The following is a 20,229-nucleotide window of genomic DNA, read 5'->3' on the forward strand; positions in this document are numbered from 1 at the left end:
AATCTAATTAATTTCCTGCCTTATGACCTGCCAGAACTGCTGTACTTTCCTACATTGCCACAAACAATGTGTACACTGCAAAAATCAAAATCTTACCAAGTGTATTTTTCTCATTTCTAGTCCAAATATCTCATCACACTTAAAATAAGACATAATCACCTAAAGAGTAACTTTTCAGTGAGATGTAAAGAACTTATTTTTTGACAATAGATCTTGAAAATCTTATTTCAAGAAATTTTACCAAGGTAATTTTCGCTTATTCCATTGGCAGATTTTTTGCTTAATTACCTCCGCCAGGAGGTATTGTGATCGCTTTGCTTTGTGTGTTTGCGTGTTTGTTTGTTTGTTAGCTGGATAACTCAAAAAGTTATGAATGGATTTTCATGAAATTTTCAGGAAATGTTGATAATGGCACACGGAAGACATGATTAAATTTTGGTGGTGATCGGTAGGGCACAGATCTGTCTTGGCGGAGGTTTGCGCTCTCCAAGTGCTTTTCTTGTTCAAGATTTTTTTGCTTAATTCAAGCAAAAAAAATCTGCCAATGGAACCAGTGAAAATTATCTTGGTAAGATTTCTTGAAATAAGATTTTCAAGATCTATTGTCTAAAAATAAGTTCTTATATCTCACTGAAAAGTTACTCTTTAGGTGATTATGTCTTATTTTAAGTGTGATGAGATATTTTGACTAGAAATGAGAAAAATACGCATGGTAAGATTTAGATTTTTTCCAGTGTAAGACTACCAGTTTCAGTGTGACACTTGGGGCACAGGAGGGCCGGTTTTGGCTCACGGGCCATATGTTTGACACTCCAGACCTAAAACATCCACAGTGCAAATGATGCACAAAGCATTTGTCGCGGTGAAGTGTCAGTCCTTGTTTGCCGACCCGTCTGCATCTGAGCAGACAATCCTAATCCCGTGGCGTCCTGGGCTGATTACCCAGTCATTGTGGTCATTGTAGCGGATTCCTCTCTGACAGGTTGACTGTGTAACGTGACAGGAATGTCTCTGAGGAAAAACCAGGCAGAGCTTTGAGGCTATGACTTCACCTCCTCCTCGCTGGCTTCTCTTATTAAGTGGATTGGTGAATTGTGTGGAGTGTTGGACTTTTCCTCACGTGTTTTATCCTCTTCTCTTTCTCTGTCTGTTGTGCGTTTGCCTTCCTGTCTCCCATCAGTCCCCTCTCCTCCCCTTCGGCTAGCCCTATATTCAGCCGAAACACGCTCCCTCGGAAGCAGGACAGGTAAATGTGTCAGGTTCCTGAGGGTCCTCCTGACCCTCCACCACCTGCTGCTGCACAGAGACCTGGTCCGCAATGTGGACAAAAGTATGTGGACACGTGGAATTTAGGTGTTTCTTTTCTAACAGGGATCTGGGATACAAAACAATAATAACAAATGTCAGAATATAGTTTTATATTGGGGTAAATATAATTGCATTGCATGGGTTAGTTTATTTTAAATTGTTATCTTTGATTCTAAAGTACCCCAGAAAAGTTTTTTTCTTAATTTCTCTCAATATTGATTTTGTTTTTCTATCCATTCAACACATTTCAACACATCTCACTTAGGAAAAAAAATCGACCATTAATCTGTTAGGAAATATTGATGTTTTTATTTCAAATCAGCATGAACAGGACATCTTACAACATCTTACAAGTCTACAACATGACATGTCCCAATATTTTTGTCCATGAAGTTTATAAACCAAACTAACCAATGCAATGATATTTATCCCAATATAAAACTATATTCTGATATTTATCAGTATTGTTTCGTATCCCAGAGCCCTGTTAGAAAAGAAACACCTGAATTCAACGTGTCCACATACTTTTGACCATGTCGTGCGTCTCCATGTGCATCAGCGGGTCGTGTTCGGTGTCTGTATCTGTGGTCATTTGTGGTTCCTTCAGGACCTCAGGCTCTGCTGAGTTCATGAATGGAGATGTGTGTGTGAGTGTGTGGATGTTGGCAGCTTCAGTGTTTGTTTAGTGGTCCGCTCTGGTCTGTTGTGACTGTTTACACACCGCCACCTTGTGGTAGACTCTGTTTGTGCAGGTATGAGCATAGCATGCTCACTGCTGCTTCACTGTAGAGCTTCTCCATCTGAGGTCAGGACTGAGCCCTGAGGGTATCGGTGATGTTTACCCCAATTTCCATGCAAGTCAGACTCAACTTTTAAAAGACATTCTGATTTTTTTTCTATTATTTTTCCTTTTTGTTATGTTTTTGGAGGTACTTTTCTCCAGTTGATGATGTTCATCTTGTTTCCAATTCAAAGAGGGGTTAAAATATGAACTATATTATTCCATACCATTTTTACACCCTTTTCATCCTGATATGTCTTCTGTTTCATTTTGGTTTTGTTGCATCTTGTATATTATTTTTAACTTGTTACTTCTCTTACAACATTTTCATTTTTTTGTGTCTTTTACATTATTTTCCATTTTGTTCACCAGTAATACAGGGTGGGGAAGCAAAATTTACAACATTTTGAGGCAGGGATTGAAAGACAGTGCATGACTGATTAGTTTATTGAAAGTCATGAGAATTTATTTGCCACAAGAAAATGTACATAATAGAAAATGTTTTTATTCTATGTGTCCTCCTTCTTTCTCAATAACTGCCTTCACACGCTTCCTGAAACTTGCGCAAGTGTTCCTCAAATATTCGGGTGACAACTTCTCCCATTCTTCTTTAATAGTATCTTCCAGACTTTCTCGTAATAGTTTTGCTCATAGTCATTCTCTTCTTTACATTATAAACAGTCTTTATGGACACTCCAACTATTTTTGAAATCTCCTTTGGTGTGATGAGTGCATTCAGCAAATCACACACTCTTTGACGTTTGCTTTCCTGATTACTCATATGGGCAAAAGTTTCTGAAAAGGTATGGATAATAGTGTTAGGTATGATTATGACATCAATATATGTTTGGTTTCAAAACAATTGACATAGTGCCTGCTGAGAAAAAACAACTAAATGTTCATTGTAAATTTTGCTTCCCCACCCTGTATACATTAAGTGTACAATGAGTGTCTAGTGTCTTCAGTCCTTTAAATGCAAATGTTTTTTTACTGCATTATTATTGATTTTTTAAGAATTATTAATATTATTGATATGACATTTTTCAGTCTCTAAACTGTAACCATGATGAACACTTCCTGCCAGTTATACATTTTATATGGAGAAGTACCTCATTTAAATCATACGGCAAAAAAAATCCCTCAGACATCAATTTTTGTTTCTTTATTTTACCTTGTTCTTTAATTATTTATGATTTTGTGTTGGGGAGACACAAAAAATCACTATAAACATAAAATAATGATGCATATAATTTTATTTATTTAATAATACAATGATTTACAATAGACCTGCAATGACGATTGAACAGAAAAAAGCCAACTTTTTGTGCTTAATGGTGTGTTTTTAAGAGAAAAGTTCAATATATATATATATATATATATATATATATATATATATATATATATATATATATATATATATATATATATATATATAAATTTGTCTCATGTTCTTGGCCTCCTAGCATAATTGCCTAAGTCATAGTTTTGGACAAATTGTGATATCTATGTAACTTTACTCCTCTAACACTGCTGCTTCGTTTTGCAGCTTTGACCTGAAAGAATATGACTTAGGTAATTACACTATGACGCTAATGCTATGAGGCATTTGGATATTTGATATTAAAATTGTGGCTATTAGCAATGTCATAAAAATATCAAAAATAGAACTGATTAGCGTTAGCCTCATAGCATAATTGCTATATTATTTTTATATTGTTGGTCAAATTGTAATATGTGTGTAACTTAACTCCCCTAGCACTGCTGCTTCATTAAAGATATCACAACTTGGCCAAAAATTTGACTTACGCAATAATGTTATGAGGCTATTGATATGACATTTGATCAGATATCTGTGAACTGGTAAAAACTGTTTGGAATTGAATGTTTTTTCTTTTGGATATTTGATATTAAGATTATGGCTGTTAGCAGTGTCATAAAAATATAGCTGAATGTTGGTAGCGTGATAGCATAATTGCTATATTATTGTCATTTTTGGCCAAATTGTAATATCTGTGTAACTTAACTCCCCTAGCACTGCTGCTTTATTTTATACAGATATCACAATTGGGCCAAAAGTATGACTTGGGCAATTATACTATGAGGCTAATGATATGTGCCTGAAATATTCATTTTGACAAAGCAGACGTGAATGATGAATATGTGTAGTTTACATCCTTAGTGACTGAATGATAAAAGCGGATGTTGTGTGATATTTTGTAGACTAAACAATGAATTGGGAGAATAATTGAAGGATTAATCAGTGATGAAAATACCTGTGGCTTGCAGCCCTCGTGTGCAGACCGGTCCAGTTTGGTGGAATAATACTTTCATGGCTCAGTTTCTGACCAAACGACTTGAACAGATGGAGGCTTTTTGCTCAGTCCAGTCGGTAATGGATGAAAACATGTGGAGGTCTGACTGGTTCTCCGTTGCAGTCACATGTTTGTTTGCCTCTTTGCTTGCCGTTCTCCTCTGAAGTGTTTCTTTGTGCTCCACAGCGGTCCACACTGTGGTAGAAACACTCTGCCTAAGAAGGGACTCAGGTACTGACTCCACCCCCTGTGACCACACCTCACCGCCGCCCTCTGACCGCACTGATCACACTACTGTCTTCTCTGTTTTTGTTTCCCCAAAGCCTTGCTCTCACGCTGTTAAAAACACTGTTGGGTTTTTTTATTATTTCATTTTCTGGCACATGTTGTCTTCGTGTTGTGCTTCGGTAAAGAGGCATGTCACTGTGTTGTGCAGTTCCCCGGATTAATTCAGTTTTTTTTCTTTTGGCTTCTCTTTTCTTTTTGCGTTTTTTGTCGCCCACAGCTGAGAATCGGTTTGTGTTCATGCTGTGTAATTCCTCTTCCAGCGTCCGATTCATCCTATGTTTGATCCCGGCTACTAATCCGGCTGCTTAAGAGGAAACCCCCTCCTCGCTTGATTTGTCAGAATCACAATCCAGATCACGTACTTTCACACTGGACCTGTTCTGTTCTGCTCAGTCCTTAAAGGTGTGTTTCTCTCCGTGCAGGTACGGCCCCTCCCCTCAGCTGCGAGGCCATGAGGAGGCCCGTGATTGGCTGCGCTCCCACTCCACCAGTGGGCTGCAGGACTCTGTCAGTAACTCCCCGTTCTCTCCTGGATCCAGCCTCACCTCCCCCTCGGGGACACGCTTCAACTTTGGGCAGCTCGGTACGTCCAATGCCCCCGCCATGTACCGCCACATGTGCATTTACTGTAGTTTAAGACCGACATGCATTTTTGTCCTCTGTAGGGGACAAGAGTTTCACAGTTTTACTTAAAAGAAAAAAAACAACCCTGTCCCCTGCAAGGGACATTCCAAAAAATTAAAATTAAAATTTTAGTTAGTTTATTTCGAATATGCAGAAAAATAAAGTAATCCTACTTAGTCTTTAGAAATAAAACGTGAAATAAAAGATGGTAAGAAATCATGGAAGAAAAAAAAAACTTATACATTTACATGAAAGCAAAGTATGACTTCATTTGCACATTTGAAAAGGAGTGAGAGGAAGTATAACTTATTTAATCCCACTTCTCCACACAACAGTGTATCCTTCAGCTTCCCTTCAGCCTAATATATGACAAATCAAGTCCCTTAGATCTCTTATGAGTAATTAACCTTACTTATCATCCTCACATACACATAAATACACACCCATATTGTATCAGAAATTTTTTTTTATTATTAACCTTTATTTAACCAAAAAAAAAACTTGTTGAGATTAAAAATCTCTTTTGCAAAATATCCTAGTCAAAACAGCAGCAGCAGAAGTTACAGACAATAGAGATTTCATCCAAACATACATTTAGCTCTTGCATGAGCTCTAATTTTCCATGTTATGAATTCAATTGACAAGTATTAATTGAAAAGTATGTGTATAGAAAATAAGTACTAAAAAAGTATTTTTTTGGGAAAATGGCTAAATCCATTAATGGCTCAAATATGTGGATTTACTTTAGTTCTACAGGGTGTCCCATAAGTCTCCATACATAGGAAAAATAAACGTTTCTTGACATAAACCATTTTTATTTATATAATATGCTCTATATGACTGCCATTTTGTCGGGAACACATTTCAATGCGTGTCCTCCACTGCTGAAGAACTATAAAGAAGAAATATAAAGAAATACATGTTAGAACCATATATGTATGGCATGTATTATGTCTCCTATGTATGGAGACTTATGGGGCACCCTGTACATTGTGTTGATGTTCCAAACTCTGACCAGCAGAGGTCAGGCTGGTACCAGAACACACTTAATGGCCAGAACCACCAACAGATCAAACCTATGTATCCACAGACTATATCAGTCACTGAATAAAGTATGAAGTTCATTGTTTCCAAGTTTTCTTCAAACTAAAACTCATAGATGTTCTTTTTATCAATAACACTGTGTCTTATAATGTTGATGCGCTGCGTTAACTGGTTTGTTTGTTTTTTAATCTCACCTGCACAATTTATGGTGTTTTGGTCTTTTTTTTAATTGTACAAAATAATAGGACAAAACATGACCGGAAGTTGTAGGAGTTCTTCATGAATTTGTAACTGTCACAAGCTGCATCAGTTGATAGTTTACATTATAGCTCTGTTAGCTTAGCTCTGTTAGCAGACTGAAAACAGCCACAGTAAAACCACTAATCACTTCTGTTTGGTTTGTGTTGTCAATAGATGAACTAAATATCTGTTTGGAATCCAACAAAGAACTGTCGCAATTTAGTCTGAATGTAGATCAACAAACAGCAACTTAGCAAAGATAATAACATCCCATAATTACTTTATATCTTCATAAGACTCAGAATCAAACTCACATTACCCATTAAACTCCATTATGTATATTTACAGCTGAGTCCAGTGGAGGAAACAATGGCGCTTATTTATTCACTTCTTTTCTTTGACTCTCAAAGTTGTTTCTTCATGGTTCTCATCCCATCTGGTCACTTTCTGATGCTTTAATCAAAGACCCTGTGGTTTTAGTTTGATTTACCATGTCAGACCAGCAGAGTGACTCACTACTCCCTCTAGTGGTCACATAAATCCCCCAGCCCATCACTGGAAATAAATTCACTCCATCTCTGTACAATCCAACACATTTCCATCTTTGGCAGAACTTCACACATCTTTATTCTGAACACTGATGAGAATTTTAGATCTTTTTTTTATATTTGAAAGTTGAAATATTACATGTATTCTCTTCTGAGTACATTAACTTTTGGTTGTTTGACAGTAAAATTCCAGTTTGACCTTGTGCTCTGTGACATAGTTATGACTTTGTTGTCAGATATTTTCAGTATTTTATCCAATAAGGTCCAAGGTCAGGACTGAAATGCGGCTTTTTCTGGCACTTTCACAGCTTCCAGTCCAACCTCCACGGCTCAGATCAACATCGCCGGTCTCCGTAACAACAGCCTGACCAATCAGGATGTCCCTTTCGACCCCTGTGGAGACAACAGACTGAGGAACTCCTGCATGTCTCTGGACGAGAAGACTCGCACCATGAGCCGATCGGGTTCCTTCAGGGACGGATTCGAGGAAGGTAAGAGGAAAACTCTGTCTGTTCGGAGGCTGTGTGGGTCCTGGATGTGGTTTCTGTGAAGTATTTAATTAGGTGTAATCCTGTTTTAACAATGCCTCCACCTCTCCCCCTCTTTATTCCATGTCCTTCTGCCAAAAGAATTATTATGCCGTTTGTTTAGAGAACACTGAGGCGGATTACAAAAGCCCTCGATCCCCTTGGAAATCTATAATCTGCTTTGCTTCAACTTTGTTTTCTCCATAAGCTTATTTATTGGGAAAAACTACCGATGCCAGCTTTCCCACCAGCAGACAGACTCCCTGCTCCGGCAAGGTTTAGGACGCTGAGCCGGAATCTGGAGAAAACTCAGACCTGCAAGGTTGAATGAAACAAAACAAAACTGACTCAACATTTTCAAGGCAAAATGTGCAAAATATTCTCCAAAAAAAGACACATTACCTCAATAATAAACCTCAGTCGTTCACTCCTGACCCTCTGTCAGTGTGTGGTTATGTATTTATCTGTAGAAACACCATCCTCTGCCTGGTTTTCTAATTTCCTCTGGTTTTTCTGTGGATGTTTCTAATTGTACCTCCAGTCGATAATGCCATCAGGCTCAGGCAGAAATATTTAAAAATGAAGTAACTCCAGTTCTGCAGGAAGAACAATAGCTATAAAAATGGTGAAAAAAACAACCTGGAATTGCACATTAGCAAGTACTAGTAGAAATAAATTATAAAGTAGAAATAATATAGTAAATAATAGTGAAAAAGTAATTATGATACAATATACACAGTGTATATATATTTATATGTATAGTTTAATAATAACAAAACTAATTATCACTAACTAAATAATGACTAAAAATTTTCTTGTTGGTTTAATTTTTTAAAAAAACGTTATTACATTATGTCTATTAATAGTAACAACTCCAAATTTTATCTTTTAGTGCAAAAAAATGACATTAGGGTTACAATGTTAAATTAACATTGAACATAACATTAAATATGAAAATTATTACATGAACAAATTGTCCTTTAACAATAAATGAGAATAACCTGAAATGTCTAAAGAAAATTAAGTACAATTTTAACGATGTAATGACTGTTACTAAATGTTTTGTGCCTTCTTAGATCTGATCTGTAATACACATGTATAAATGATAAGTTGAGGCATAATATTGTAAAAATTGTACTTATTTTTCTTAAGAAATGTCTGTTTTTTTCAGGGTATTTGTGTCTTTTTTGTTTGGATAGTTTATGAATGTAATATTTTCATAATTTAATGTTATTTTTTTATTGCACTAAAACTAACTGAAAAGTTTGGAGTTGTCATTATTTCTAGATTGTTATGCTATTGTTTTACTGAGTTCACATTGGGCTGACTGTGGCCCCTCAACTAAAATGAGTTGGACACCCCTGGTCTAAACTGTCCGATTGTGCAGTGAAATGATCTTCCTAGAGGTGGATTCTTCCGACAGCCTCCAGCTTTAACTGATCTGACTTTCCTCGGTGCCGTGGATGGTTTTAACCCACACCTGACGAGCACATGCACAAAAACACCACCGCACTCTGTTATTATTGTGACCCCCCAGTAGTCGAATGTGTCTGCAGCTGCCTGAGAACATGATGATTACAGAGCTCACAGCCAGAGACGTGTTGACATACAAGAAACCTCCAACACCACTTTCTCCCCCCGCGGCCGCCCTCCCCCCCCCCCTCCCCCTCCCCCTCCCCCTCCCCCTCCCCCGTCATATCTATGTGCAGAAGGTCATGCAGTTTGTGTGTGCATGTTAGAGAGGTGTAACGTTACCTGAATGATTGACAGGACAAAAGCCACATCTTCCAGCACTAACACTTTCAGTTACAACAGTGTCACTCCTCCTCCTGCTTTACGGAAACGCTGCTTAGTCGACAAAAAAACGCACACAATCACAGCACAATGACTCACAATGTTTGGAGAGGAATTAATAATTAAACTGAACAGATAAAAGAGTCAGGTGAACCCAAACAAATCTGTTTTCTTCTCATGTCTCTGTATCTTTACACTGCATGAAAACTAATGACAAAAAGGTCAGAGTTGTTTTATAGTCGTAGTTGTGCAGTTGTGGAATGAATTATACTAAAGGTTCCAGACTCCTTTAGTTAAATAAACAAATATCTGCTCCATTAAAATATTTAATTTTACAAATGCTTAATTAGTCGCCTAACCAATATTTTTGTTGCAACGTCCAAATTACTTTTGCATGTAACCTTCTCTAAGTGATTTATCATCATTTATTATAATATTATCCTCTACATTTGGCATCTTTTCATGTAAATCAGGTATTTTCCTATTTCTTCCTCCTCTTCTTTTTCTTCTTCTTCCCTGTCTCTTCTTTTTCTTCTCCTTCTTCCTCTTCCTTCTTTTTCTTCTTCCTCTTCTTTTTCTTCTTATTCCTCTTCTTGTTTTTCTTTTTCATCTTCCTCTTCTTCGTATTCCTCTTCCTTCTTGCTCTTTTTCTTTTTTCTTTTTCTTCCTATTTTTCTTCTTCTTCCTCTTGCTCTTTTTCTTCTTTGTCTTCTTCCTCTTCCTCCTTCTTTTTCTTCTTCTTCTTCTTCTTCTTCTTCTTGTTACTTAAGAACTGGGTGGAATAAGAGAATAATTTAACAAAATATAAACGACTGGAGTCATGATGGGCATAGAACTGAATTACACAAGATTAGAATATGTTCTTCTGTTTTTACTGACAGAATATATTCCAATAGTTGATTTAGAAACAAAATAAAAAACAAGCTAAATTCTCTGCAAATTTGACCAAAAGGTGAATAAAGGAATAAAGTGTCTTTTCTACTTGAATCTGTCTTGTTTTTTTATGTCAGTGCTAATGTGGGACCATATACATCCTGATAAAATCATCCAGTATTTTACTTTAAAGTTTTAATTTAGGTCAAATTAAACTTTTGATGTGTATTCATTAGTTATATTATATTTCGTCATAGATGAATCAATCCCCCTGATGTAGAGTACAAACAGTCTGAATCAGACCGATGTGGACCAGATGATGTTCACGTCCTCCTTTAATGTGGTTCTCAGTACTCCTCACTGTCTGGATCTGCAGGATCTCAGTCCTGATCTGATCCACTTCAGATGGAAACAGTGCGTTCATTGTGACGTTCAGCTGAGTCATTAGCAGATAGAGGCTGTCATGAGTCGTACACTAATGAGTGGGAAGTTTATCTGTGACCGTGGAGCCGCCGCCGAGGTTCTGACTGGAAAAGGAGGGTGGAGGTGGACTGGTCTGATTATAGTCCTGTTAATGTGTGCACACATGTAGCTCTTCTAATCTGCATTTGTATTTGTGGCTTTGTTTCTTCAGTTCATGGGTCTTCACTGTCTCTGGTCTCCAGCACCTCCTCCATCTACTCCACGGTGAGTACAAACACACATCAACACCTACCTACAGCAGCTTTACAGACAACTTTAATGCACTGAAATGTACACTACATGGACAAAAGTATTGGAACACATTGAATTCAGGCGTTTCAGAGGTGTATGCTACAAAACAACAATGACAGATGTTATAATATAGTTTTATATTGATATTTATAAACTGAATGGAAAAAAATATTGGGACACATCATGTCTATAGCTGTTATAATGTTTTTAACTCATGCTGATTTGAGTTAAAAACATCAATATTTCCTTAAAGTTTAATGGGAAATTTTTCTTCCTCAGTGAGATGTGAAGAAATAGATGGTTAGTTGTGGTAGAAGATTATTATTTACAGTCAGAGCATGAAAAATATTTAACAAATTTAGAGGCAGAACATTTGAAATCATAGTCATGGTTAAAAAAACAAAATCAGTGTTGAGAGAAATTAAGTCAAAACGATCTCTGAAGCATTTTGGAAACAAAGATAACAATTCAAACCAAACTAACCAATGTAATGATATTTATCCAAATATAAAACTAAATTTCTGACATTAGTCATTATTGTTTTGTATCCCAGACCCCTGTTAGAAAAGAAACACCTGATTTCAGCGTGGCCATATAGGCTTTTTTTTGCATTTTGCGACAAAACCTGAACAAACTGTTGTATAACCTTAACTAAATCTGATATTAATGAAAGCCATATTTCACACAACAAATATATTTTTATGGAAACCGGTTCCATAAAAATGTTAGTGAGACTGAAATGATTCCTGGGAAAAAAAAAAAGTTTTAAGGGTGCAGTGTAAGTGAAAGGGAGCCACCATCTAGTGGCCATGAGTGGTATTACACTATAGTATGTTTTTTACCCTCGGCCACACTGGCAGCAGGGTATTGTCATCAGTTGGTTGTCCGTCCGTCCATCTGTCCAAAAACTTTGGCATGCACTGATAAGTCAGGCCGAGGGTTTTCAAGTGTGCGCATGTTATGTTACTGTAGTTTGAAGTTGCCATGTCACACTTCAGGCTGATATTCCAGGTGTGTTTGACTCACACTGTTCGATGCATCATTGTTACAATGGATGATTGTTTGCCTCATAGATTAAGTGTAAAAGGCTTTCACCCCTGCCTCCTCTGGTCTTTCAGACTTTTCAAGGTTGTTTAAAACCAAATTTGCACATGTTAAACCACAGTTTGGATCATTTATTCTGAGAAAACTCCTCTGGATAATTCAGGCTTTTTACAGGAAGGTTATTGTCACCAAAAAGGAAGAAAAATTAACAGAGGACTGTAGTGATTAACGATGATAAACCATTTAATATTTATAAACCAATCACTGTCAAATACAGGGAGATGCAGGAGACGAGAACGTAAAAGTAGTTAGATGAAATGTAAACAGCATAAAAAAAACAAGAAGCTTGGAAGACGAAGTCAAACTACGAGGAGTGGAAGAAGAAACCACTAAACTAAACAGTCTATTGTGATACAAAAAGACCCATATTTAGACAGATTTCACTCAGATCCACCAGGATTAAAGTCACAGAACTCCAAAGGATTGTAAAAGCTGTTCATTCTCTAAGGAAAAGCCCCAGCTGCTCATAGAGCATTTGAGACACGCCCACACGCTCACTGGGACCAATCAGAGCCCAGAGCCTCCCAGCGTGGCTCCTCCTCCCTGTGTGGGCTCCTCACCTGGGCAGGTGGAGCAGGGAAACTGTCAGACAGTGGATGAACTCAGATCTGACTGGAACTCAGAGTTTAACAGCAGCAAAACAGACAGAGGAGGCAAAATGATGGCGACTTTATCCCTGACAAGCACCGTCACATCCTGGCAACAGACGGTAGGAAGGAGGAGGAGGAGGGGGGTGAATACAGGGGTGTATATACAAGGGGTAAATACAGGGGTAAATACAAGGGGTAAGTACTGGGGTAAATATAAGGGGTAAATACAGGGGTATATACAAGGGGTAAATACAAGGGGTAAATACTGGGGTAAATATAAGGGGTAAATACAAGGGGTAAATGGTATGGAAGAAATAAGTAGACTGTCTTGGTTGTTTTTATGAAAACTAGAGACGTGTGTCTATTTGTCAATAAATCTTTAGATAGTGGTTTATTTTGTGACTCAGTTTCAACAACTACAGCTGATTTTACTGGTTCTTAATCTGAGTGAAATCATGACCTTTAAACATTATCATATCAGACACGTTACTAAGGTTTTTTTCCTAAGAATAGATTAAATACTTTTTGTTATTGTCATTTTTATCAGAAAACTTCCAGTAGGTTTATTTCTATCAAGTGTTTATGTTTGCTTTCTACTAAAATTCTGTTTAGTTTTGTTCATTTTGCATCATTTATTGCAGCTTATATTCAGTTATCATGTTTTTTAATCCTATATTGTTCAGTATGACAGTAAAAACCGCTGCTAGAACTATTTTATAGACTTTTAAACTGTTTGCACCCAGCACTTTTCATGATAAATAAAATTACCTATCAACAAAGTGATCTATCTATCCATTATGTCAGTTACAGTAATAGTTTCTCCACTGGTTTTAGTCTTATATTATCCCTGGCTGATTCCCATTTAACCTTCCATCCTCTTGGTGTTTGTTTTTTCTGACCGAGTGAGACCTCTGTGTTGTGTCTGCGTTTCCACAGCGGACAGTTTGTTGTTGTTGTATCTAGGATCAGCTGGTCATGTGACGTGCGTGACTGACATTGCTTGGGTGTGTAGACCATGTGTGCACGCTCAGCACATGAGGCTGCACACTGGTCTACATGTACAGACACATGGAGCCAAAACCTCCTGAAAAATCATTAATTATCAGCTGATCTCTGTTGTGTACCTGTTACAACACGACGACCACGTTTACAGCTTCAACAGACCATAATAATCACATAAGCACAGTAAAATGCATCAAACGCAAAGACGTTTACGACTTTCAGTCTGCATCACAAACAGGAACAGAGAGCTGTTAAAGAAAATAATGGGAATTTAATGGATTTGCACAAAAATAACCATTTATTCAATGATAGTGAAGTTTTATTATAAAACTTTCAATTGTTTTATTTCAAAAGCTGCTCATCACATACAATCTGTACCAGAAACCCAATTTATTCAATGCATATACAAAAATACTCTTCCTGTCATGCATACTTCAATATGAGATGCATTTTGTACTAATTATTTCATATTAAATATACACTATTCTTCTGTAAAGAGTCTAATGTTAAACTAGTTATGTTGGTTGACTTCTGCACATCTAAAAGGGTCATGTGTCACCTCAAACTGGTGCAGAAATAATAAATAAATAAATAAATAAATAAATAAATAAGTAAAAATAGTACTAGGAACTTCATTGGGTCAAAAACACAAAATAGCATTGTTTATTAAGGAATCAGGGGCAAAATGCATGAAAAACAGAAGAGCAAAAAATCGGTCAACATCAGATAATGTTCATTATATAAGTAATGAAGGAAAAATCCCTTGATGAGGATGTAATACAAAATATACGCTTAATTATAAAACCACAATGCATTATGGGATGTTAGTGATATTTTTTTTCTGTTTTGTGTTTAATAAAAACAGCATTTGATTTAATAGAGAAAACAATAAATAATGATTAAATAGCAAATTAAATTACTAATTGAACTGAAAAGTTACGCATAGGTGTTCAGCGAATTTGAGCTCATTTGTTTAAGCCTTTATCGGGCAAGTGATTATTTTTGGTAATTTCTGCATACTTTTCAAGACAGTGAAACCAATAGTTCTAAAATACATGTTCCTTTCATCTTACATGTGTTTTTCTTGTATTTTTTATATTTACTACTTTTTTTTTTTTTGCCACTTAGGCATAAGAAACCAAATATGGTAACTTTTTTTTACCTTAATTTTCCACATAATAAAAAAAATTGAGAAATTTTACAAGAGTAATAAAGTCTTCTTATTTCCTCCGAGAACACACTGAATTTCAGAGTATTTCTATGAGTGTCCTATAAAGGGTTAAAACTAATAATAATAATAATAATAATAATAATAATGATCTTATACTTCATAACTACCAGAACCAAAAGTGACATGTTTCTGTCCATTATCTTTAACATCCCAGAAGTCGCAATAAGTGACATGAAGTATTATTTTGGCACATGTGTAAAACAGATCAGGGTTCTGGTCCAGATCAGGAAGTGGAACCTCAACCCTAAAATCTCGCTGTTTTCTACGTCCACTAAATAAAACGTCCATATAAATAAATATAAACACATATAAAACCTACATGTTATATAAACTGATAATGATCAGGGTTATTTCTGACCTCTTTTTGCACTTGTAGGTGTCATTTCAGCAAGTTTAGAGATGGGTCTTTTATTATTTTGGTCTGTGGGGGCAATGCATATGGGTTTCAGGGACCACTGTCCACTGAGAGGCTGTGAAATGTCCATTTGTCTTCATATATTTATGGTCTGTTATCATCTTCTGCAGGTCTGGAAAAGGACAAAAGCTCTCTGATTAGTTTATTTTCCTTTAAATAAATCCCACTCAGCACCAAGCATCAGTGTCTTTACAAAATAATGCAGGGAGCAGTCGTTTTGGTGGAACATTTGTAAAAGAGGAAGCAAACTCAGGTATTAATATCAATAAATTCCCACAAAATAAAATGCAACGTAAATGAGGAAGTGAAGACTGAAATAATACCACACTGTACAGAACAACAAAGATGTACAACGCCAGATTCCAGTGTAGAAAATCAGCAAATCAAATGTGTGATATTATATCTAGATTAGATTAGATTACATTACATTACATTACATTAGATTAGATTAGATTAGATTCATTAGAACTTTATTAATCCCTTGGGCAGAACCCTCTGGGCTTTAAGGTTAAGCAGGACAACACTGAATGTACACATATAAGAAATATTACAAGAAAATAGTAATAATAACTATCAAAACAGCAGTGGAGAAACAGGCAATTGCACATTAGAAAGTACTAGTGGAAATAATTAATAATATAGTAGTAATAAGGAATTAGTAGTTCTAATATAATATGCACAATATGTATATGTGTACATATATGTATATAGTTTAATAATCATAGATAAAAAACATAATAGGGATAATAGTAATAGTAGTCACAATAATGATATATAAGTAATATAGAATAGAATAGAATAGAATAGATCTTTACTGTCACAGGAACAGTTTAGCAGCAAAAACACTTTGTGCAAAAAAGACTGTAGAAAAATATCACTCAAATACTGAAAAATGTAAGCATGTGCAAAAAGATACAGGATAAAATATTAAATTTGTATACAGGGTGCGATATGTTAGGGGGAAGGGGGGGATCAACCCCCCCCCCTCTGGTTCTTACATCCCTACTTCTGCTCAATGAATCTCATCCTTGGGGGGGGGGGGGGGCAAACCAACCAATGTAACTAACAGCAGGTTGTGACAGTTTTCTTCCACCTACAGTATATCCTTCATTACTGACACTAACGTTCACCTGAACCGAACTGTCGACAGTCTCTGAATTCACAAACGTCCCCATGCACTGGGGCACCGTAAAGGGGGGGTAAACGTGACAAATTCATGGGGTCCAGCATTTGTGGGGGGCCCATAGAGCAGTGGAGGGGGTCCAGTGGATGCAGGTTAGAAGTTGTGAAAATTTTGTGTAAGATCCACTGAATAGTAGAGGAATAGAACCCAAGAGCTGGATTTTGAAAGTATGTAAAGTTTCACTATCATTTCATGCTAGCATTAGGTACATTAGTTATGGACCGTACCCCCACATACATAATTGTATAACATATATAAGTGTGTAAGTAATAGTAATAATAAGCAATAAGAAAAATAAATTAACAATAAACAAGTATTATACACTGGACACAGTAAACAACATTGCACAACGTAAAGTGCACAGTCTGCATTAAGCTGATTTTTAAGAAGCTAAATTTGTGCCAACAGTGTCTAACGACAAACTGTCAGTATGCAGGTGAAGACAAACATGTTTCCAGATGCAGAACAGGTGAGATGGAGGCGTGTTTATGTTCATTAAGTGTGAGGACAATATTTCAGTCATGACTCCAAACTGTCACTGTAAAGATGCTGAGTTCGCTGACCCGCTGCAGCCTGTTTACATGTAAACGTGGGCGTTGTGCATTGCAGGGTGTGTTGCGTTTGTGTGTCCGCTCCGTATACGATCACCTGACCCGTCTTTTTAGCATCTTTTGTTCCGACGGCAGCCTCGCAGACACAATAGGACGGAAAACAGTGAAGAGGCTGAGTGACGTGCCTTCAGGAGCTCATCTCTGCTTTCCCGACACATTACACCACACACACTTTACAAATCTCACCTCCCATAAATCACACATTTGTGGTTTAACGCCTCTTTTTCATCACAGTGTCTGATATCAGTGGGTTCTTCCTGATGATTCACCTTCTCATGTGTGTTTTTTCTTTTTTTTTTTCAGAATGAGGAGAAGTCTCAGTCGGAGGTGAGCATCGCTGTTCTGCTTTCCCTTCCTTTTCTTCTGCTCTTTAATTTTCCTGCTCGGTGGTTGGACTTGTTATTTACACGGGGGCGTTTTCCCTCTGGGATCCGGTTACACATGTCACTGTTGTGCGACTGAGGCTGTAACACCTGAACACCTGTGTGTACACCTGTACTGTATGTGCTCCTTTATGCATGTGCATGTTTCATCTGTGAACCTGAACATATCACCGCTGCCATCTGGGAGACTCCCTCGTTTGTGGTTTCAGGAGGTTTTATTGTCACTCTATGTGTGTGTGTGTGTACGTGTGTGTGTTGTTGCTTTTATGGAGCAGGTATGTATGTTTTTGTCGCAGATTCTTTTTGATGTCCTGCTCTTTTTGCGTCTCAGATCCGAAAGCTGCGGCGGGAACTCGATGCCTCCCAGGAAAAGGTTTCAGCCCTGACCACACAACTGAGCGCCAATGTAAGACCATCAAATGCACACACACACAACAACAACAACAACAACATTTCAGCCACAACATCAGCTGTGAAAGTGAAAAGATGTTGTCGTCTTTGTTAGCAATTTCTTCAAACATCGTCTCTGATGAAAGTATTGGTCGAATTCCTTTCAAATTTTATGTTTCTTGCTTGATACAATGTTTACAAAACTTCTTCACAGTTTTCACAAATTTTTATTTATGCATTTTTGATTAATCTTTTTGTAATATTAAAAATGTGCCTTTACTTATAATGGTCCATAATATATTGGTTTATAACATATAAAGTTACAGATATCAATATTGGTCACTGATGGGAAATCATATGGACTTTGATTTGGGTCCATGACCTTTGACCTTGAGAGACCTGAAGGGTCAAACTCAAGGTCACCAATGTCTACGTTTCAACAATCTTCCTCTCCAAAACTACTGGTTGGATTCATGTCAAAGTTTAGAAGTATCTTCCTTGGGACAATGTCTACACAATTTGTTCACAGTTTTGAAATATTAAAAATGTGCCTTTACTTATTATGGTCCATATTTTGATGGTGTATAACATGTAAATGGTTATAGGTATCAATCTAGATCCTATTGATCACTGATAGAAGTCATATGTGGACTTTGGTTGAATTAGTTGAGTTCTCCTCCAGTGAAAGTCCCGCCCACTTCTATTGTTAGATTGATCTGCATCCAGACCACAGGACTGGAACATAGAACAGAACCTGACAACCTCACACATTCAACTGGGGATTGATTCTCGATAGAGTTTTCTGAGGTGAAATGACAAGCAGCTGGAAGCATTTTATAAGTTTCACAGACTTTTATTGACAAACAAATCCCATTTTTGTAAAGTCGATTTGTGTTTCTGCCAAAACTTTGCAAAATCCAGAATGTTTCCAAGAAAATATGTGATATCATACAATTATAAGTCATGCAACAACATATAGCAAATCAATTAATTCATCTATATAATAATGCAATAATGAATAAATGAAACACATAAATACTCTGAATCCACTCCTGCTTTGCTCTGTAAAACCTAAGACTGGAGTGAATTAATACTAGTAAATAAATGTGTAAATGAAAGCAACATTTACTCCAATAAAATAGTTTTGGCAAGTATTACATTTAAATTAACATATTTCAGCTATTTATTAATTAAATTAGAAACATGATGATCAAAAAACTATAACATTGAGAAAGAAAAGGGTTACAAATCATTTTAATTTCTTGAATTTAATTTTACTTTATGATCATTTGAAAACCAACAAACTGTTTTTCTATTATTTTGTTTTTAAATATTTAGAAAAATCAATAAAATGGACTGAAATTATTGCAGTAATTTTAATTACATTTTAGATGTTATAATTATGTAAACCTAGTAAACATCCTGCGGTTTGTGTCATTAACTTTGTAAAACACGTTTTACTTGTTTATAATTATACATTTATTTGTGTTTTTACAGTACAAATCTACATGTTTTTACAGGTTTAGTCTGTATCCGTCCTTAGACTCATTATTAAACTTGACTATAATGGTTTTGATGATTATATTGGATCAATCACTGTGATCTCGTACACTAACTCATCGCCACCCAGAAGTTAACCACGCCCACTTTCGTGATCCTCATCGTCCTGATCTTCAGACAGTCTCCAAACGCCACTTTTCTCTCAGAAGCTGTAATTTTGCATCTGGCAGAACCATCAGAACATCTCCTAAAGCGCCTCCAGACACGGTCCTTTACGCCTTTACACACCTTCCTCTACGTTGCACAAGTCCCGCCACGCTCGGCCTGAGTCAGAGCACGCCGCGGATTACAGATAGGGAGGGTGTCGGGTTACGGCGGGAGTCACGTCCCAGCAAACCGCTGCCCAGATGTGGACTAATGACACCTGGATGTAGAGAGGTGTGGGTTGGCAGGAAATCACACAGATAAGATAATGGACAGAGTTATTAAGACGTCAGATAAAACTTAAAATCAACAAGAAACAGAGGATGGAGGAAAGAAAAACTAAAATTAAGATTAAATCAATACGAATAAAGATGAAGTTGAGGAGGTGGATGTGTTGGGGATGGATAGATAGCTCAGAATGTTAAAAAAATAGATAGATAGATACTTTATTGATCCTTAGCAGGAAATTGCTTTGTTACAACAGCAGCAGTACAAGAAGAAAAACACTCTGACCCATCGCATGAACATCCCACAAACAGTCATCAATGGAACAAATAAATAAT

At 36.7% G+C, this 20,229-nt stretch overlaps 1 protein-coding gene across 1 annotated transcript in view; it reads left to right on the forward strand.

The window, feature by feature from the left end:
- The window catches only part of nav2a (neuron navigator 2a), a 251,125-nt gene that overhangs the window by 203,820 nt on the left and 27,076 nt on the right, over positions 1–20,229 (forward strand). The window contains 6 exon segments of the mRNA XM_030130568.1: positions 1,181–1,246; positions 5,112–5,272; positions 7,454–7,636; positions 10,974–11,026; positions 17,493–17,516; positions 17,904–17,978. Coding sequence (XP_029986428.1) covers positions 1,181–1,246; positions 5,112–5,272; positions 7,454–7,636; positions 10,974–11,026; positions 17,493–17,516; positions 17,904–17,978 — 562 coding nt within the window.

This window comes from Sphaeramia orbicularis, chromosome 3 (genome assembly GCF_902148855.1).
Source record: "Sphaeramia orbicularis chromosome 3, fSphaOr1.1, whole genome shotgun sequence".
NCBI lineage: Eukaryota > Metazoa > Chordata > Actinopteri > Kurtiformes > Apogonidae > Sphaeramia > Sphaeramia orbicularis.